The sequence below is a fragment of the Poromitra crassiceps genome, assembly GCF_964638095.1.
Source record: "Poromitra crassiceps genome assembly, chromosome: 6".
Classification (NCBI taxonomy): domain Eukaryota; kingdom Metazoa; phylum Chordata; class Actinopteri; order Beryciformes; family Melamphaidae; genus Poromitra; species Poromitra crassiceps.
In genome coordinates, this window is record NC_139627.1 from 51,167,607 (window position 1) to 51,190,798 (window position 23,192).

At 43.3% G+C, this 23,192-nt stretch overlaps 1 protein-coding gene across 1 annotated transcript in view; it reads right to left on the reverse strand.

The window, feature by feature from the left end:
• The window catches only part of LOC310777966 (ATP-binding cassette sub-family C member 12-like), a gene marked incomplete at its 5' end in the record, with an annotated part of 87,500 nt that overhangs the window by 6,806 nt on the left and 57,502 nt on the right, over positions 1 to 23,192 (reverse strand). Inside the window, 5 exons of the mRNA XM_083638297.1 lie at positions 7,537 to 7,726; positions 9,795 to 9,884; positions 12,484 to 12,673; positions 20,604 to 20,741; positions 21,791 to 22,017. Coding sequence (XP_083494423.1) covers positions 7,537 to 7,726; positions 9,795 to 9,884; positions 12,484 to 12,673; positions 20,604 to 20,741; positions 21,791 to 22,017 — 835 coding nt within the window. The remainder of the gene's footprint in view (positions 1 to 7,536; positions 7,727 to 9,794; positions 9,885 to 12,483; positions 12,674 to 20,603; positions 20,742 to 21,790; positions 22,018 to 23,192) is intronic.

Here is a 23,192-nt window from a genome sequence, read left to right on the forward strand (position 1 = left end):
TATTTTATTATACTGGACCCCAGGAAGACGAGCAGTCTGTTATGTCATGTATATTATTATACTGGACCCCAGGAAGACGAGCACTCTGTTATGTCATGTATATTATTATACTGGACCCCAGGAAGATGAGCGGTCTGTTATGTCATGTATATTATTATACTGGACCCCAGGAAGATGAGCGGTCTGTTATGTCATGTATATTATTATACTGGACCCTAGGAAGACGAGCGGTCTGTTATGTCATGTGTATTATTATACTGGACCCCAGGAAGACGAGCGGTCTGTTATGTCATGTGTATTATTATACTGGACCACAGGAAGACGAGCGGTCTGTTATGTCATGTATATTATTATACTGGACCCCAGGAAGACGAGCGGTCTGTTATGTCATGTATATTATTATACTGGACCCCAGGAAGATGAGCGGTCTGTTATGTCATGTATATTATTATACTGGACCCCAGGAAGACGAGCGGTCTGTTATGTCATGTATATTATTATACTGGACCCCAGGAAGACGAGCGGTCTGTTATGTCATGTATATTATTATACTGGACCCCAGGAAGAAGAGCGGTCTGTTATGTCATGTATATTATTGTACTGGACTCCAGGAAGACGAGCGGTCTGTTATGTCATGTATATTATTGTACTGGACCCCAGGAAGACGAGCACTCTGTTATGTCATGTATATTATTGTACTGGACTCCAGGAAGACGAGCGGTCTGTTATGTCATGTATATTATTGTACTGGACCCCAGGAAGACGAGCACTCTGTTATGTCATGTATATTATTGTACTGGACTCCAGGAAGACGAGCGGTCTGTTATGTCATGTATATTATTGTACTGGACTCCAGGAAGACGAGCGGTCTGTTATGTCATGTATATTATTATACTGGACCCCAGGAAGAAGAGCAGTCTGTTATGTCATGTATATTATTGTACTGGACTCCAGGAAGACGAGCGGTCTGTTATGTCATGTATATTATTGTACTGGACCCCAGGAAGACGAGCACTCTGTTATGTCATGTATATTATTGTACTGGACTCCAGGAAGACGAGCGGTCTGTTATGTCATGTATATTATTGTACTGGACTCCAGGAAGACGAGCGGTCTGTTATGTCATGTATATTATTGTACTGGACCCCAGGAAGACAAGCACTCTGTTATGTCATGTATATTATTATACTGGACCCCAGGAAGACGAGCACTCTGTTATGTCATGTATATTATTGTACTGGACCCCAGGAAGACGAGCACTCTGTTATGTCATGTATATTATTATACTGGACCCCAGGAAGGCGAGCGGTCTGTTATGTCATGTATATTATTATACTGGACCCCAGGAAGACGAGCGGTCTGTTATGTCATGTATATTATTATACTGGACCCCAGGAAGACGAGCAGTCTGTTATGTCATGTATATTATTATACTGGACCCCAGGAAGACGAGCACTCTGTTATGTCATGTATATTATTATACTGGACCCCAGGAAGATGAGCGGTCTGTTATGTCATGTATATTATTATACTGGACCCCAGGAAGATGAGCGGTCTGTTATGTCATGTATATTATTATACTGGACCCTAGGAAGACGAGCGGTCTGTTATGTCATGTGTATTATTATACTGGACCCCAGGAAGACGAGCGGTCTGTTATGTCATGTGTATTATTATACTGGACCACAGGAAGACGAGCGGTCTGTTATGTCATGTATATTATTATACTGGACCCCAGGAAGACGAGCGGTCTGTTATGTCATGTATATTATTATACTGGACCCCAGGAAGATGAGCGGTCTGTTATGTCATGTATATTATTATACTGGACCCCAGGAAGACGAGCGGTCTGTTATGTCATGTATATTATTATACTGGACCCCAGGAAGACGAGCGGTCTGTTATGTCATGTATATTATTATACTGGACCACAGGAAGACGAGCGGTCTGTTATGTCATGTATATTATTATACTGGACCCCAGGAAGACATGCGGGCTGTTATGTCATGTATATTATTATACTGGACCACAGGAAGACGAGCGGTCTGTTATGTCATGTATATTATTATACTGGACCACAGGAAGACGAGCGGTCTGTTATGTCATGTATATTATTATACTGGACCCCAGGAAGACGAGCGGTCTGTTATGTCATATATATTATTATACTGGACCCCAGGAAGACGAGCGGTCTGTTATGTCATGTATATTATTATACTGGACCACAGGAAGACGAGCGGTCTGTTATGTCATGTATATTATTATACTGGACCCCAGGAAGACATGCGGGCTGTTATGTCATGTATATTATTATACTGGACCACAGGAAGACGAGCGGTCTGTTATGTCATGTATATTATTGTACTGGACCCCAGGAAGACGAGCGGTCTGTTATGTCATGTATATTATTATACTGGACCCCAGCAAGACGAGCGGTCTGTTATGTCATGTATATTATTGTACTGGACCCCAGGAAGACGAGCGGTCTGTTATGTCATGTATATTATTATACTGGACCACAGGAAGACGAGCGGTCTGTTATGTCATGTATATTATTATACTGGACCACAGGAAGACGAGCGGTCTGTTATGTCATGTATATTATTATACTGGACCCCAGGAAGACGAGCGGTCTGTTATGTCATGTATATTATTATACTGGACCACAGGAAGACGAGCGGTCTGTTATGTCATGTATATTATTATACTGGACCCCAGGAAGACATGCGGGCTGTTATGTCATGTATATTATTATACTGGACCACAGGAAGACGAGCGGTCTGTTATGTCATGTATATTATTGTACTGGACCCCAGGAAGACGAGCGGTCTGTTATGTCATGTATATTATTATACTGGACCCCAGCAAGACGAGCGGTCTGTTATGTCATGTATATTATTGTACTGGACCCCAGGAAGACGAGCGGTCTGTTATGTCATGTATATTATTATACTGGACCACAGGAAGACGAGCGGTCTGTTATGTCATGTATATTATTATACTGGACCACAGGAAGACGAGTGGTCTGTTATGTCATGTATATTATTATACTGGACCACAGGAAGACGAGCGGTCTGTTATGTCATGTATATTATTGTACTGGACCCCAGGAAGACGAGCGGTCTGTTATGTCATGTATATTATTATACTGGACCACAGGAAGACGAGCGGTCTGTTATGTCATGTATATTATTGTACTGGACCCCAGGAAGACGAGCGCTCTGTTATGTCATGTATATTATTGTACTGGACCCCAGGAAGACGAGCGGTCTGTTATGTTATGTATATTATTATACTGGACCCCAGGAAGACGAGCGGTCTGTTATGTCATGTATATTATTATACTGGACCCCAGGAAGACGAGCGGTCTGTTATGTCATGTATATTATTATACTGGACCACAGGAAGACGAGCGGTCTGTTATGTCATGTATATTATTATACTGGACCCCAGGAAGACGAGCGGTCTGTTATGTCATGTATATTATTATACTGGACCCCAGGAAGACGAGCGGTCTGTTATGTCATGTATATTATTATACTGGACCACAGGAAGACGAGCGGTCTGTTATGTCATGTATATTATTATACTGGACCCCAGGAAGACGAGCGGTCTGTTATGTCATGTATATTATTATACTGGACCCCAGGAAGACGAGCGGTCTGTTATGTCATGTATATTATTATACTGGACCCCAGGAAGACGAGCGGTCTGTTATGTCATGTATATTATTATACTGGACCCCAGGAAGACGAGCGGTCTGTTATGTCATGTATATTATTATACTGGACCCCAGGAAGACGAGCGGTCTGTTATGTCATGTATATTATTATACTGGACCACAGGAAGACGAGCGGTCTGTTATGTCATGTATATTATTATACTGACCCCAGGAAGACGAGCGGTCTGTTATGTCATGTATATTATTGTACTGGACCCCAGGAAGACGAGCGGTCTGTTATGTCATGTATATTATTATACTGGACCCCAGGAAGACATGCGGGCTGTTATGTCATGTATATTATTATACTGGACCACAGGAAGACGAGCGGTCTGTTATGTCATGTATATTATTGTACTGGACCCCAGGAAGACGAGCGGTCTGTTATGTCATGTATATTATTATACTGGACCCCAGCAAGACGAGCGGTCTGTTATGTCATGTATATTATTGTACTGGACCCCAGGAAGACGAGCGGTCTGTTATGTCATGTATATTATTATACTGGACCACAGGAAGACGAGCGGTCTGTTATGTCATGTATATTATTATACTGGACCACAGGAAGACGAGCGGTCTGTTATGTCATGTATATTATTGTACTGGACTCCAGGAAGACGAGCGGTCTGTTATGTCATGTATATTATTACACTGGACCCCAGGAAGACGAGCGGTCTGTTATGTCATGTATATTATTATACTGGACCACAGGAAGACGAGTGGTCTGTTATGTCATGTATATTATTATACTGGACCACAGGAAGACGAGCGGTCTGTTATGTCATGTATATTATTGTACTGGACCCCAGGAAGACGAGCGGTCTGTTATGTCATGTATATTATTATACTGGACCACAGGAAGACGAGCGGTCTGTTATGTCATGTATATTATTGTACTGGACCCCAGGAAGACGAGCGCTCTGTTATGTCATGTATATTATTGTACTGGACCCCAGGAAGACGAGCGGTCTGTTATGTCATGTATATTATTATACTGGACCCCAGGAAGACGAGCGGTCTGTTATGTCATGTATATTATTATACTGGACCCCAGGAAGACGAGCGGTCTGTTATGTCATGTATATTATTATACTGGACCCCAGGAAGACGAGCGGTCTGTTATGTCATGTATATTATTATACTGGACCACAGGAAGACGAGCGGTCTGTTATGTCATGTATATTATTATACTGGACCCCAGGAAGACGAGCCGTCTGTTATGTCATGTATATTATTATACTGGACCCCAGGAAGACGAGCGGTCTGTTATGTCATGTATATTATTATACTGGACCCCAGGAAGACGAGCGGTCTGTTATGTCATGTATATTATTATACTGGACCCCAGGAAGACGAGCGGTCTGTTATGTCATGTATATTATTATACTGGACCCCAGGAAGACGAGCGGTCTGTTATGTCATGTATATTATTATACTGGACCACAGGAAGACGAGCGGTCTGTTATGTCATGTATATTATTATACTGACCCCAGGAAGACGAGCGGTCTGTTATGTCATGTATATTATTGTACTGGACCCCAGGAAGACGAGCGGTCTGTTATGTCATGTATATTATTATACTGGACCCCAGGAAGACGAGCGCTCTGTTATGTCATGTATATTATTATACTGGACCCCAGGAAGACGAGCGCTCTGTTATGTCATGTATATTATTATACTGGACCCCAGGAAGACGAGCGGTCTGTTATGTCATGTATATTATTATACTGGACCCCAGGAAGACGAGCGCTCTGTTATGTCATGTATATTATTATACTGGACCCCAGGAAGACGAGCGGTCTGTTATGTCATGTATATTATTATACTGGACCCCAGGAAGACGAGCGGTCTGTTATGTCATGTATATTATTATACTGGACCCCAGGAAGACGAGCGGTCTGTTATGTCATGTATATTATTATACTGGACCCCAGGAAGACGAGCGGTCTGTTATGTCATGTATATTATTATACTGGACCCCAGGAAGACGAGCGGTCTGTTATGTCATGTATATTATTATACTGGACCACAGGAAGACGAGCGGTCTGTTATGTCATGTATATTATTATACTGACCCCAGGAAGACGAGCGGTCTGTTATGTCATGTATATTATTGTACTGGACCCCAGGAAGACGAGCGGTCTGTTATGTCATGTATATTATTATACTGGACCCCAGGAAGACGAGCGCTCTGTTATGTCATGTATATTATTATACTGGACCCCAGGAAGACGAGCGCTCTGTTATGTCATGTATATTATTATACTGGACCCCAGGAAGACGAGCGGTCTGTTATGTCATGTATATTATTATACTGGACCCCAGGAAGACGAGCGCTCTGTTATGTCATGTATATTATTATACTGGACCCCAGGAAGACGAGCGCTCTGTTATGTCATGTATATTATTATACTGGACCCCAGGAAGATGAGCACTCATCTAGGCGTCAGCTAATGGGGATCCGTTTTAATAAACAAATAAACTCTCATGATTTCATCATTATTTGTCATTAAAGTTGATAATCTATAAAAAATAAAGTGACCATGTCCTGGTTGTTTAGAGCAGTGGCTCTCAAACTGTTTCACATCAAGCACCCCTAAACTGACACAAATTAGACCATGGACCCCCATCTGATAAGATTTGGTCCCAGGGTCCCCCATCTGATCAGATTTTTGCTTTCAGATGTCAGTGTATGAAACCCATGACCAAAATAGCCATACATTCTGTCATTGTGTTACTTATGGATGGAATTATAGTCAAAATAAATTATCCCCTTTTTTGCTAGGTATGCCCTAGAACCCCCTTAAAGACCCATGGGGGTCCACGGACCCCACTTTGAGAACTTGTGGTTTAGAGTTCCAAAAAGGGAGAAAATAAATAACCCTAAAACTAACTGCAAACCATGTCTCTGTCATGAGAAAGGAAAAAGATGTTCAACCCTAAAGCATGGCACCCATTCTATCCTATATTTCTATATTTTCTATATTTCTCTATCATATGATTGTTCAATGTGTTATTATTACTACTGAAATTTGCTACTGTTGTGTCAGCTAGCCCTCATTTCCCTGTTCTCTCCACATACTCTCTCATACTCCCCCTGCTCTCCCTCCCCACCTCCTCCCCTTCCTGAACTCCCCCCCCCCCCCCACTATTCTAAAGCATGGCATCCATTCTATTTTAAAGCATGACACCCATTCTCTTTCTTTCCCCCTTCCCCTGCTCCTTCCCCACCCCTCCTTCTCTGTTCTCTCCTCCCCCACATTTCCCATTCCCTCCCCCCACCTCCTCCCTCCCCCTGCTCTCTCCTCCCCCATCCCCCCGCTCTCCCTCCCCCCTCCCCTGCTCTCTCCTCTTTCCCCCTTCCCCTGCTCCTTCTCCACCTCCTCTACTCCCCAACATTTCCCATTCCCTCCCCACCTCATCACTTTCCTGCTCTCTCCTCTCTCACATTCCCCCTGCTCTCCCTCCCTTCTCCTGCTCTCTCCTCTGCTCTCTCCTATATTTCTATATTTTCTATATTTCTCTATCAATTGTTCAATGTGTTATCATTACTACTGTAATTTGCAACTGTTGTGTCAGCTATTAGCTAGACATATTTTCTGTGAAGCCCTCTGGGACATGCTTGTGAATTAGGGCTATACAAATAAACTTGACTTGACTTTAAGCTTTGTGGCTTATTATGTCAAAGTTCAAGCCATCCTTTCTGAAAGCATCTTTCCAGAGAGTATCAACGTCTCCATGTTCATGTGGGAGGATTGGGCCGGACAAAATGCAGGATGTACCAACAGTACTACTGTTGGAGCCAGGTCCTTACCAGAGCCTGTCCTTCCCACGATGCCCAGCTTCTCCCCAGCTCTGATGTCCAGCTTGAGCCCGTTCAGGACAATGGGTGTATTGTCCCTGTACCTCATCTTATAGTCCAGGAAGGTGATGGCTCCTCCCTGGGGCCAGTCTTCTGGAATATGGCCTCCCTCCATTTGCCTGGGGGCCTCAGACACACAGTCCTATAGATAGAGGCCAGTTGTTACTCATTTCATTTGGCCACGTCGCTGCGGTACTGCCAAGGCGTTAAGGCCACTGCCACACACACACACACACACACACACACACACACACACACACACACACACACACACACACACACACACACACACACACACACACACACACACACACACATAAAACTGTGCCCATCAGAGGGTGGTGAACTTTTTGTGGACCGACTGAGTGATTTATTCACCTTATCATTTGCTCATCAGGACAATTCTGCGTGACGTCATTTTGTCATGTCTTTCGGTTTTAGACCCGGGAGTAGATTACTCCTACCTTTATCATTTTTAGACTTGCCAAAAAGCTGTTGTCAAGCAAAAAAACAAACTGTTGTAAAGTTTTAATATTTTTCCGGATGCGAACGTAACATTCAAAATATGTGACCAGTTTATCAGAATAATGCCTATTTGGACATTTTTAACGAGCAGCGAGGAGCATGCTGGCTGTGTGACCGGTCGGACTAATCATGCGGCTAAATGACGACGTCACATCCGTTTTGTTAGCGTTCCATTTGCAGAAAACTTGAGCTGGGAAGTTCACTGCACTGGTCAGATCCAGTCTCTAGCCAGGCTAGCCATTGTTAGCAATAACAGTTGACAGTTTTGCGCATACAAACATGCAGCCTCATGTCCACACAGATAGAAGTTAGGCAGTGCAGCTGATTTAATGAGACACAAACAAAACAGAAGTGCTAAACAAGATTACTACAATTATACTACTGTTGTTGCGCGGCGCAGCCATCTTGGATTTTTGAGGTCGGGGCTGCTGAGGCTCCTACGAGTTTGGAATGGGAAATACCAGCTCTGGTGATGTCACCGTCCCTTTGAAGTCGTAAGATGACCAGTACCCAGTTATAAAGGAATGCACGATAACGCTAGCTAGTAGGCTTCTCCTGTCAACTCCTACTGTACTGGAAGTGAGAAAACACTGTTGACATGCTTTTTAACGTTAAATGCCAACCGGGTACAGCCATCAGCTCCTCGCAGCAGGAACGCTATGAACATGTAACTGAAGTTGGCTGCAGTGTAGCTTCTGAATGTTGCCAAACTTCATTCACAGTTTACAGTTCATCCATATTTACCGGCCGGCTAACGATGGACCGGAAGAACAAATACAATTGCGTCTTACACGGAAGAGGAAAAAGTGGACGTGGCAACATAAGGTGAATAGACTCTGGTCACAGCAAAGAAAAAACAGAAGGAATAAGTATTCTGCCCTACAGGGTATGATGTGTTTGTCAGACCTTAATTTCATGAATCAAGTATACATCAGATCGGCAATTAGGCCCCGGCCCCTTTTAGGGGGAAAACACAAGCCTCTCCAGGTTGACTTCAATGTAAAATAGCACTACCAAAAATAAATATAGAAAAAGAACAGAATCAATCTCGTTTACTAATGACCCCAAAACACCATGACATGACAAGATGCACCGGAAATATTACTCTGACCCATGCGGGGGGGGGGGGGGGGGGGGGGGGGGAGCTCTGGGCTGCTCTGTTCGCCCTGTTGCCAACATAGAGCTGAGTGGCGAGAAAATGGAGGGATGCTACTGGAAGCTAGTACCCAGAAAACCTGCATCGTCAGCAGTCTTGAACTCAACTGTTAGTTTGGTCAACTGTTTTCTTTGGATTTATTTGAGCAGTGTGCCATCGGCAGTTACTTTTCAAAGGACATTCTAAGACAGGCAACAGGGCTGCTCTGTTCGCCCTGTTGCCAACATAGAGCTGAGTGGCGAGAAAATGGAGGGATGCTACTGGAAGCTAGTACCCAGAAAACCTGCATCGTCAGCAGTCTTGAACTCAACTGTTAGTTTGGTCAACTGTTTTCTTTGGATTTATTTGAGCAGTGTGCCATCGGCAGTTTCTTTTCAAAGGACATTCTAAGACAACTGCCAACATTCACTGCCGCATCATTAGAATGTTGCCAGTTGTGTTGGCAGCTGTTGGAGAATGTTTGATTGGTGTGCCATGGTCTTCAGTAGTCATCATCTGTCTGAGCAAGAGAGGAAGTGTGCTGTCTGACCGTGATATATTCCTGCTGCCGCTCCACCGAGTTGAACCTCGCCTCCACCTCCGTCGCCAACGTCACTACGTGCTGCAACAGGCCTGATAGCTGGTCAGCACGCACGCACGCACGCACGCACACACACACACACACACACACACACACACACACACACACACACACACACACACACACACACACACACACACACACACATGTTGCAGTTGTTTGCAATGTGTGACAGGGGCTGATCATTTTCCTTCTTTTTTTACAGATTATGAAGGTGCAGATTGTAAGCTTTCAAATCTGAAAATAGTTGAAGGAGATTATGCTTATTTGAACGTTTGTATCGTAAAAGCAACATTCAGAGAAGATCACCCTGAAAGTTGGTGAACAAGCTTGGTTTGCCCTGAACAACCTTAGTTTGCTAGCAAATTATAAGCATTTAGTGATCCTAAAATTGTTGTTTGTTATATTGAGTGTGTTCTTCTTCAAACCTACTTGAACCCCTCCAGTCTGGTTTCCACCCACTCCACAGCACAGAAACTGCACTCCTCAAAGTCTTCAATGACCTCCTCACCTCTGCCGACGCCGGATCCCTCAACATCCTCACTCTTCTCGACCTGAGTGCAGCCTTCGATACCGTGAGCCACAACATCCTGCTCTCCAGACTGGAAGACCTCAGTATTGAAGACACCTCTCCAACCGTTCTCACTTCATTTCACTCCACAACCACTCCTCTGTGCTCGCCACAGTCACTCAAGATGTTCCCCAAGGTTCTGTACTCGGCCCACTCCTGTTCATCATTTACATCCTCTTCCTTGGTCAGATCCACCGCAATTTCAACCTGGACTTCCACTGCTATGCCGATGACACCCAGATCTACCTCAGCACCTCATCACCCCACAATTCACCCCTCTCCGACATCAATTCCTGCATGTCTGCTATAAACCTCTGGATGCAACAAAACTTCTTACAACTCAACAGTGATAAAACGGAACTTCTCTTCATCGGCTCCAAATCCACCTTCTGCAAAACCAACAACCCCACATTCACCATTGATGGCACCACTGTTTCCACATCCCCCCAGGCACGCAACCTCGGCATGATCATTGACCCCACTCTTTCCCTTGAGCCCCACGAATCATCAAATTCTCCTTCTTCCACCTCCGCAATATTGCCAAGATCTGGTCAGGTCACCCTGCCACTGAAAGACTGCCTTCATTTCCTCCCGTCTTGACTATTGCAACTCAGTCCTCCATGGCATCAACGTCAACCTCATCAACAGACTCCAACTGGTCAAGAATACAGCTGACCGTCTCCTACCCACACCAAATCCTGGCAGCACACAGTGGCGTCATGCCCATTTTTTTTATTTTTTTTTAATAAACATAGGCTATAATATTATAGGCTGTGTGGTAGTTGAAACATAGTTTCAAGTTGACGTTTATTTATGTTTGTAGTTAAAACAAAAACATAAATACTGTATAGGCTACATACACTACAACACAAAAGGCTGTTATTTACCCTTTGTCACCACCTGGTGAGTAAATATATATAACTAAAACCATTAAAATTGACAACCGGTCCGCGCCTTTTTTGTCCCATGTATCTACCAGTCCTTGGCACAAAAATGGTTGGGAAGCCCTGCTCTAGAGGACACTAGATGAGACTAATGGAAGAGAAGAGATGTCTACCTTCTGAAAAGGCAATACCAGCCAAAATAAACATTGTGTTACATTGCTTTGAAACGTGTGGTCTCCCTTTTTTGTCAAGTCCATTGAGCCTGGGCAGTGGCAATGTACTTAGTCTGGTGATTATGGATCTTTCCAGGAGGCTGAGAGCAGTTTGGAAAATAGCCTTATGGTTACACCTGCTCACTCTGTTAATTTAAAATGAGATCTAAATCTGGCTTCCAACCCCCCAATTTTTTTGGGGGGTTGGTTTTAAAAATTCGGCGCCGTCCGTAGGAGTTCGCCCCCTCAGATTTTTGGCTTGCATGACGCCCCTGGCAGCACATCACCCCATCCCTAAAAGAACTTCACTGGCTTCCCATCTCACCCCGGATCAAGTTCAAAATCCTCGTCATCACCTACAAAGCCTTTCACGAACTGGCCCCCCCCATACCTCACTGGTCTCCTCTCCCGATACCAATCCTCCCTTTCCCTCAGACTCCCATCTCAGCTGACGTTCTCTCCACCCCCAAGTCCAACCTCTGCAGTTTTGGGGAGAGAGCCTTCTCTCTGGCAGCTCTGAGCTTCTGGAACTCACTCCCTCAAGAAATCAGAAATTCTGAATCCCTTACAGCTTACCAGTCCTGCCTCAAGACGCATCTCTTCTCCATCACCTTCTCTTAGTCCCCCCCAGCCTTGTGTGTCTCTGTTCTGTTTGTCCGCTGTCTGTCTCACTGACATCACCCCCCACCCCCTCAGTGTTTAGTATATTGTGTAAAGTGTCTTTGAGTTCTTGAACAGCACTACTATATATTACTTTCGTAATGTATATACAAACAAAGTGTGTGTGTGTGTGTGTGTGTGTGTGTGTGTGTATGGTTTTAAACATTCCACAACCTTATATTTTCTTCTTGTTCCGATTTCCCCCTTATATTCTCTCCAATTGTACGTGGCCAATCCCCCCCCCCCCCCCCTCGTCCTCATATAGATAAAGCAGTTGTGAATATTGTCAGTAGTCCAGTGAAGCGGTTTACCTGTATGGTGAAGGACAGGGCCAGGCCTTTTGTGGCTGGACTGATGACATCATTAGAGCTGAGCACTACAAACAGCGCCACCAACAGGGTCATGATTGCACTCATAAAGTCCAGACGGAAGGCCAGCCAGCGTGTCCCACACTGAAACAGTAAGTAGTGATTGGAGTTGATGTCATTCAGGGATTTGAACCTACAACATGACAAACGACAGGCTGTTAATACACAACCTCTCCCTGAATAGCTAGCTTACTAGCTAACTTAATAGCTAGCTTAATAGTTTAATAAGCTAATACTTTTTATAATATAAAAAGTATTAAATTTAACTTTTTCTTTTCTTTTTCTAACTGTTTATACCTGTAGACATAATTTTAGCACCGTGCCAACTCAATACTAATCACAGGATTATGATATGATACGATACGATATACGGTACTCTATTGTCAGTTTACACTGAAATTTGTCTTGCAAGACAGCAGCAGTCCCACATACAAAACACATGACAAAGAGAACAAAACCAAAAATACATGACACACATACAACATACAGAGAGCACTGGTCACTGTTCCACTGACCCTCGGCCATGTTCTTGATTAAGCCTCAGGATCGACTGATGTATAAAGGACTTTCTTAGTCTGACCTAAATCAAATGTTGGGATTAAGTATCTCCTGCCAGAGGGCAGGAATTCATATTCTTCATGTAACACATGATTAGTGTTTGAGGCAATATTTCTAGCTAACCTTAATACACTGTTGACGTATGTAGACTCATATAGACTATGGAGTGGTTTACCAACAATTTTTTAACAAATATTCATCTGTCTTAGTAGTTGTGATTTTAAGGTAACAGACTAGGTGGTACTGCAGTACTGTAAAACACTCATAATCACTGAGGTAAAAAATAATAGAAGAATCTGTTTACTAGCACCAAAAGATCTTAACCGGCGAATAAAGTATAGTCTTTGCTTTGTTTTCTTACACAGGGACTCTACGTGGTCTTTCCATGACAGCAGGTGGTCTATTATTACTCCTAGGTATGTGAAGGAGCATACCTGTTTGATCTGTTCGTTATGGATAGTAGGAGCTGTGTGTGTCAGGTGGAGACCCAAAAACAATCTCTGCTGTCTTTTTTGCATTGATTATTGATTGATTGCATTGATTGATTGATAGTAGAATTGACTTGTTAAAGACACAATCCGTAATATAATGCAAATTTGATGCACCCTTTGGGGCAAATCTATTTATTTATATTTAAGTCCTTAATAAGTCCTTGAAAATGAAAAAATACTGCCTTAAAAAGTACTTGAAAGACCTTGAATTTCATTTTGTCATGTCTGTATGACTATGATACATAATAAGGATATGAGCTGCAGTGTGAAAATAAGCTCTTTATAGGATGTAAATACACATACACTGTATTACACATGCCCCTATTTCCTCTGTTCCAGGCCGCTGCTCGGCACATTATAACGCTGTGGTGGATCGATTACAACAACAAGAAATCAGGGTGAGTTAAAAATAATAATTAAAGCTGGAAATATGGTCCAGGTTGTAAAAAAACGTGAATTCTCCTTTAAATTTGACTTCAGATCAGGAGTTAGAGAGACCACTTGTACAATTAATTTATATTACCGTACTAATCATCAACTTTTCAATGTGCGTGACCAGCCGCGTCAAGTGCCTATGTGTGCTTACAAGAGATGTGCGTGTTATCCCACGCAAGGGGTCCATGAAAAGTCAGCTGGGTGAGTTGTTTGTCGCTTTTAACTAGGGATGGTCCGATCCGATATTCAGTATCGGTATCGGTACCGATACGGCCAAAATAGCCGGATCGGATATCGGTCATGAAAAAATAATAATGTCCGATCCGATCCATGCGCTCAAATTATCTCAAACAATCAGGGAAATGCCTCTCTAAACGTTGCACGACGTGCCGTAAAGAGAGACGGCACTGTTGCTGAGCAGCATGTCACGTGACTGAGCTGTAGTGTGCTGTGCTGCTGGTGTCATGTCGGCCGTGTGGACATATTTTACGCTGAAAGAAGAAAAGAGCAAAACAGCCGATTGCAGTTTGTGCAAAGCGAGTATTTCGAGGGGTGGCAGCAGCTCTACATCTTTTAACACCACAAACTTGATCAAACATTTGCAGAAACACCACGGAAAGGAGTATGCTGAGTTTGTGGCGACAACGAGTGCCAAGAGGAAGCGTGAGCCGCAACAACAAACATTGCTGGAATCACTTCAGAAGCGTGACAAACTTGCTCCAAACAGCAGCAAGGCAAAGATGATAACGGATAAAATCACCGAGTTCATTGTGCTGGATGACCAGCCGCTTTCTGTTGTTGAAAATGTGGGTTTCCAACGCTTAGTTGAACAACTGGAGCCTCGTTACGCCATGCCGAACCGGCATTTCATTTCTGATACGGCTATCCCAAAAAAGTACGAGGAAGTGCGTGGATTCATTTCGAAATGCTTGGAAGATGTTTCCGCGATTAGTTTGACAACTGACATCTGGAGCTCAGACGTGTGTCCAATGTCATTACTAAGTCTGACAGCACAGTGGATAGACTCAAGTTTTACTTTGCAAAGAGCAGTGCTGCATGCCAAAGAGTTCCGTGGCTCACACACAGGAGATTCCATCGCTGCAGCAACAGAAGAGATGTTGCAGGCATGGAATATTGTCAAGAGCAAAGTCCATGTCATTTTAAGGGACAATGCCAGTAACGTCAAAAAAGCAATGAATACGATGGGCGTTGCCAGTTTGGGATGCTTGGCGCATACGCTGCAACTTATTGTGAATGAGGGACTGCTTTCACAGTGTAGTGTAACTGATGCTGTTGCCATAGGCAGAAAAATTGTGGGACACTTCAAGCACTCGCCACTTGCGTATTCACGCTTGGAGGACATTCAAGTCGATATGTCAAAGAAGCCGAAGCGTCTGCAACAAGATGTACGAACGAGGTGGAACAGCACATATTATATGATCGAGAGCCTCATTGAACAGAAACGTGTGCTTTGCGCATACTCAGCGGAGTATGAAATGCCAGCCGTGTTGACTGCAAGCCAGTGGGGTGTACTGGAAAAGACTGTCGCAGCTCTAGCCCCCTTTGAAGAGCTGACAAAGCAGGTGAGCTCTGCATCGGCCTGTGCATCTGATGTCATCCCCATGGTTGCTGTCCTCAAACGCCTTCTTACTCGAGAAAACAGTGCAGACGAGGGGATTAAGAAGATGAAAGCCACCCTGCTTGATGCTGTGAACAGACGCTTCAGAGATCTGGAATCTGAGCCACTATACTCAGTTGCAACACAACTGGATCCACGATACAAAGACAGGTATTACTCCCTGATGAAGGCTCCTGTGTGAGCAGAAACATGTTGGTGTTTTTTAATCTATAGCCATGTTTAAAATAAAGGCTTTTTAAAAAAATTCTACTACAAAGACCAGTGTTGCTGTGGGAATTTTTAAGGTTTGCTCTCTTCCACTCTCCACAAAGGTTTTTTTCGCGGGAGACAAACTTTATTTTTCTATTAACTACTTTAAGTTAACCCATCCACGTGCACCTGGCTCTCATATTTTTAAGTCCACGCAGCGCTCTTCTCTTCATCTATACAAAGACAGGTATGTTGTGTCTCTGTTAATTTTATTGAATATGTTTCTCTCTCTCTCTCTGTGTGTGTGTGTGTGTGTGTGTGTGTGTGTGTGTGTGTGTGTGTGTGTGTGTGTGTGTGTGTGTGTGTGTGTGTGTGTGTGTGTGTGTGTTGTGTGTGTGTGAGTGAGAGAGAGGCTTTAGTTGATATCTGTTTATAATCTGATTATCTTGTGTGTGTGTGTGTGTGTGTGTGTGTGTGTGAGAGAGAGAGAGATATATTGTCTTGTGTGTGAGAGATGGGGTGTGGGGTATATAACTATTTAATAATGATTATCTTGTATGTATTTGAGAAAGAGAGATGGGGATAGAGAGAAATACACACAAATCCCACACCTGTGTGTGTGTGTGTGAGAGAGAGAGAGAGAGAGAGAGAGAAATTCACATCTAATGATAGTATGTGTATGTGTGTATTTTGTCGTTCCAGGTTCTTCACAAATGCAGAAGGACAAAGACTTGCAAAGGATGCCTTAATGGCAGAGGTGAGGAAGATGGAAGAAGTGTTGAAGAGGGGGACCACATCAGAAGAAGCCACCCAGCCAGCAGAGGGGACCTCATCTGTTTCAGCAGCTTCCCAGCCAGTAGAGGGGACCTCATCTGATGCAGCAGCAGCCTCCCAGCCAGTAGAGGGGACCTCGTCTGATGCAGCAGCCTCCCAGCCAGTAGAGGGGACCTCATCTGATGCAGCAGCCTCCCAGCCAGCAAGAAAGACTACACGGGTGGAGGCTCCCAACAAGAGCAGCATTGAAAGCATGTTTGATGAAATCTTGGAGGAAGGGGAAAGCACAGAACCTGCTGGTCCTGCAACACCCACCTCATACATCCATGTGCAGACCTACCTCAGCGAGCCAATTCTTAAGAGTAAGGACAATCCACTGCTCTACTGGAAAACCAACCAACCTAGACTGCCTTCCCTGGCAGCCACTGCAATGAAATTTCTCTGTGCACCTTCAACAAGCGTGGAGAGCGAGAGGCTCTTCAGCTCAGCCTCCATCATTATTGATGAAAGGAGGAACAGACTGAAAGCTGAGAAGGCTGAAATGCTCATCTTTCTCAAGAAGAATCTGCCTCTCATGTTAAAGTGAACAAAAAACAACAAGCCAGTATTTTTTTTTACAAGCCAGTATTTTTTTTTTAGGTCAGGTAGCTGCTGCTATGCCTTCTCAACTTAAGGGTACACTTGAACCAAATATTTTAGTTTACATTGCAATTTTCATACTGAAGTGGAATTATATCCATTCCAAACTTTATTTTATATTGAATGAAGAATACATGTCATTGTGTTTTATTTGTGGAGAAGCTTGAACTGAAGTAAACTAGCTAGAAGAAGAGTTTAGTTCCAAATTAGATATCCACCACCTGCCATATATCTACCATAATGTGTTCCACTGTACATGTTACTGTATGGAGATGCTTTTATTTTCATGTTAAGTTATTAGAGTTAAGTTATGGTCTACATTGCAACTTGTTTTGTGCTACCACTGTGTGCCACTGTACAGTTTAAGATTTTATACTGGAGATGCTTTTATTTCTATGTTAAGTTATATTTAAGTTCTTGCTATGTCAGTGAGTATATTGAGATTCATCCAGTATTTTTTTACACTGTTTTTTTAGTTATACTCAGATTTAAACTTTTGCACAAAGTTGCACGTTGTCATTTGCATGTTTGAAATGATGCTGCTGACCAATCAAAAATGCTGCTGAAAGTTCTGTTTGACTGTGAAAAAGCTTCAATAAAAAGAAGCACCAGTATAACTGAGTCATGTTGTGAGCTGTATATTTATTTTAGCTTTAGTAGAATATATGTATCGGATCGGTTGATATCGGTATCGGCAGATACTCAAGGTTGTAATATCGGTATCGGTATCGGTCATGAAAAAATGATATCGTGCCATCCCTACTTTTAACCTTGTCTAGGCTAGAAAGGGGTCCCAGGTAGTTGAGAATTTCTTAAGTTAATTGGTCCTCAGGAACCGGAGGCTCTCCATACGTATAACCGAGACCATGTCCTCAGCCACAGCTGGAAGGAAGGTGGAGAGGGGGACTTCCACTCCTTCAGAATGAGTCTCTTGGCGACAGTCGTCCCCTGCGTTAGAGATGGTTTTACAGCCGTAGGGAGGAGCAGAGAGGATTCCGAGCAGCCGAAGATGGCGAGTTCGGCAATTATTATTCTTTTTTTTTTCCCACAACAAAACTTAAAGGAACACTCCGCCCATTTTCAACCAGCTTTGTATCATTAGAATAGTCAGTAGTATATCAGAAAACTGTAAACGGTTTTGAAGTCTATCATTTAATTTGACAGTTATTGAGTGTTAACTCATTGAATGCCAATGACGACAGCTGTCGTCAATTCAAATACTGACGTAGAGTGCCAATGACGACGGTTGTCGTCAATTGCGTTTTTTGACGGTGGGACGTGGATCAATCCCTGATACATCTCTGGTACAACTATTGTAGCTATTGGAGGTCTATAACCTATTTTACAGAACCCTTAGGTGGCGACAGTGCTCTCCACATAACAGAAAGGCAAGGAAAAAACAAAGAAGAAGTCGTTATGGAAACGGAAATCGCATCGCATCCGTATGCATCGATATGCTGAAGCACGTTACTGCAGCTGTGCCTGCAGCAGCCAATCTGCTCCCACAATTGAGCCGCTCCGTGTCGGTTGCGACAGCACATCTGCACATCCACACCGTGGAGTTGTTATTATTCTCAACTGGAAGCATCGTTGCCGGTGACAAACACAGCGGAACGCTGTAAAAAAGCCTGGCTGTTCCGCACCCTTCACTGTGCGCACAGCAAACTCAGCAGAGAGCCACCACAGACAGGAGGAGGAGTGTGCAGTTGAGGCGAGGCGGGGCGGGGCGGGGGGGGGGGGGGGGGGGGGGCACGCAGAGCAGCACGCAACACCCAGACAGACCCAGGCAGCAGGACAGGATTGACAAACGCAAGCCAGAATATCCGATACCCACCAGCAGCAAATCAAAACCAGCAAGAAGCTGCAACCAGCAGCGCACGCAGGGGCCAGCGCTGCTGGTTGTAGCTAAAAATATTATTCTGCCAAACAAAATTCCCTGGCCTAAACTGTTTTATTGAAGGAAATTATTTTTGAGGTGTGACTACATTAGAAAAGATTAGCTTCAGAGTCAGTGATGTGCTTGAAATGATTAATTTCACAAAAGGCCAATTATCTCAGCTTCTAGAAAAAAATTGCTGTTTTTGGATGAATCAAGCTATCTTCTCCGGCTCATAACTAAAGAACGGAAAATGGGATCAATAAACTTTTTTTTGCAGATGATAGAATAGAGTCTCATCGTTCTTTGTGCGTGTTCAGTGTTTACATAGTAATATCACACAATATTCTGTGGGCCTCGAGAAATCACTGAAAACGCTCTGAAACTCTGGCACTGGGAGCGTCCGTTCTCCAAAAGTGGCTGGCACTCAATGAGTTAAAGTGTGGACCAGTGACATCACTGGTCCACACTAACTCAAATTAATAACTCATTAACTCTCAATAACTGTCAAACTATTCATCATTCATCTAGTTTCACAGTTATTGAGAGTTGATTTGAGTTAATGAGTTATTAATTTGAGTTAGTGTGGACCAGTGATGTCACTGGTCCACACTTTAACACTCAATAACTGTCAAATTAAATGACAGACTTCAAAACCGTTTACAGTTTTCTGATATACTACTGATGTTCTAATGATACAAAGCTGGTTGAAAATGGGCAGAGTGTTCCTTTAAAATTTGTAAAGTCCCAGGCTGCACTAGCTTCAAAAATAACATAGCTGGCAGAGAGGAGTTTGCAATCGATCTGCCCTCCATTTTTTGTGAAATGTACAATATAGGCCGTATGAGTTGTGCCAAACAAACGTTAATATCTCAAAAACTATACGTCACATCGCTTATATTTTGACATTCTGAGTGAGAGCAGAATTAGCACAAGGGTTTGATGTATAATATATGCATGTCGTGTTAAAGTTGTGTGAACTGTCGCAGTTTTTAAAATGTAAACAGAGTCAAGCCGGCTAGAGAAGACAGTCACTCCTCGCGCCACTTGGGCTCCATAGGGTTCCATTGCCGTTGCCACCCAGTGACACGGTTTGTTTACCAAAATGCTGCTCGGCTGATTCCTCGTATTGCTTCCCAGGTTGACACGATGGATGCATGCAACATTCTACATGCAGAACAACAAACATTCCCATGGTGATTCTTGTCAAGTCATTTCTCCTTTTTGTTGTTGCCTTCTCTGATCTCTAACGGCATTCCAGAGGAGTTATTCTCACAGTGGGAATACCATTATGGCATGTCCATGATTTGTAAAGGGACACTCCTGTGTTTATCTCAATACAAAACCAAATAATGTTAATTTCCTTTTCCATGGCTTTTTGTTTTGCAGCACAGGAGGGACCTAAGGCAAACAATAAACACTCAATATTTTTAGAGTTTTAACAAAAATGCTGATATCTCACAGTTGTACGTAGCTGTCTCTCTTGTTGTAGGCGTGGATGGTGCTGAGGCCCTGCAGGGTGCAGGTGGTGAGGGAGATGCAGGGAGAGCGACTGATGTTCTCCATCCTCTTCATCTGACGGATGCTCCTCTGGAACACACTGCAGAGATGATAGACTCTGTTTACTTTGTGAGCTACACGAAATTGAAAATGAGGTGCATTTCTTGTTTTACTGCACTGCTTACGATAACGCAAGGGATACTCTTTAGTACAATGTCCTCTATCTATGTTAACTTCTTTGAGTTGGATGACTATGAGAAGCTTGAGCTATGTTTCAGGAAGGGAATCTTCCTCATTGCAAATTGTATTTGTCAAGCATGGGAACAAAGACAGAAGCTTCTATTTAGAAACGGATGTATTGCCTTTTTATATTGCTGTCCCGCCCATTGCTGTCTTGCGTATTGTATTTTAAATGTACCATTGCTGTGTTGTTTACGGTTTATGTTTTATTGTTGTGTCTTTGGGGGTTGCCATGGGGGTTGGGCACCTATAGTGCATGACACATAAATCAATCAATCAAACAATCAATCGATGTAGCTCAGCTGGCAGCTATGTTATGCAGACGTGTTTGGAAGGAATTTCATGTTAATAGGACACTGTCAATAGAAGAGCATACAAATGCATTTCTTCAACTTTAAATTATAACCCAGTAAGAACAGGCCACAGGGGCGTTGTCAAGATTAACTACTGTCCAAATGAGTTCCTTTATTTTGATTACTTTAGGCCAAAACACTACCTACTCTCACTTCCATCCCTGCCAAATAAGGACCTATAAGGACCAGTGTAAACTGGCTCCTGACGCCAGTCGGAGCCACAAAGATTATATCAAACATGTTTGAATTTCAAAGTGAAAAGTCTTGTAGTGTATACTGCCTTGTCTGAGTCAGTTGTGTGTGTATTTCAGTCAGTTTTTTCAGTCATGATAAAAAATATTAATGATCCAGTCTTGTCGTCTAAACTCCCCAGTCTTTTCATAATCTGTTAAGATTTTCAAAGTCTTGTAGTGTATCACAGGCATAACTTACCAACCAATCATAATTTACCACCATTGGCTGATCATAAGTCAGGTCAAGTCATTATCTACAGCTTCACCACAGATTGAATTCCTTTTGATGGTCCCTTAGTTTTAGTTTGCTGGTGTGAACTTACAAGAGAATGAGAGTGAACAATATTCCCATAACAGCCACAGCTACCAGCAGGGGGGGGAAGATGGCTGAGACGATGATGATGTTGTAGGTGGTGATCAGACAGAACAGGCAGAAAGAGTCCATGTAGTGGGGAAGCACGGAGTCCACCTCATCCTGATCTTTGGAGAAGCGGTTGACGATGCGGCCTGTTGGTGTGGTGTCAAAGAAACTCATGGGACTTGCCATGATCTGTGAAAGGGACATAAAGTAATCTGCTCTGTCAGGCGGTCATTGGCAGCTATGTCACTGTGGCTTCTGCCCAGTCTAAAAACAACTGGGCAGTGCTGTTAAACACCAAACACATACTTTAACTTGATAAGTGATTTTTACCACGGCGCTGGGCCAGCGCAGGAAAAGAGGATGTAGCTAGGGATAGGAAGATGGTAGTCGGGATTCGAGTGGTGGGTAGGTGGTGGAGTGGCTAGGAGGATACGGGTGGTGGGAAAGGGTGGTGCCATGGGCTTAAAGGTTTGTCCAAGTGACTGTTTTGATTTTGATGGATGAAACATGGAGGCCCAGCACTAAGGCTGGAAAATAGGCATGGATTTTCAGATTTTCAGTCGCGGCAGTAAGTGTTACAGTAGTGTTTTCTTTGGCTGCTAGTTCAGTGAGTTTTGGTCGTAGAGTGATAAGACTAATACCACTGGAGTCAGTAGAGTGATAAGACTAATACCACTGGAGTCAGTAGAGTGATAAGACTAATACCACTGGAGTCAGTGTAGAGTGATAAGACTAATACCACTGGAGTCAGTAGAGTGATAAGACTAATACCACTGGAGTCAGTAGAGTGATAAGACTAATACCACTGGAGTCAGTAGAGTGATAAGACTAATACCACTGGAGTCAGTAGAGTGATAAGACTAATACCACTGGAGTCAGTGTAGAGTGATAAGACTAATACCACTGGAGTCAGTAGAGTGATAAGACTAATACCACTGGAGTCAGTAGAGTGATAAGACTAATACCACTGGAGTCAGTAGAGTGATAAGACTAATACCACTGGAGTCAGTGTAGAGTGATAAGACTAATACCACTGGAGTCAGTAGAGTGATAAGACTAATACCACTGGAGTCAGTAGAGTGATAAGACTAATACCACTGGAGTCAGTAGAGTGATAAGACTAATACCACTGGAGTCAGTAGAGTGATAAGACTAATACCACTGGAGTCAGTAGAGTGATAAGACTAATACCACTGGAGTCAGTGGATTCTAGAGTGATAAGACTAATACCACTGTGGATTCTCTGCTTTCATTTGAGATCTTGTTGGACTCTTACTGGTGCAAACAAACAGAAAAAAATCCAACCACTAGCGTGACCACTGTAGCTGTATTTTTGTGCCCTTGGAAACAGGTAACATCTGTAA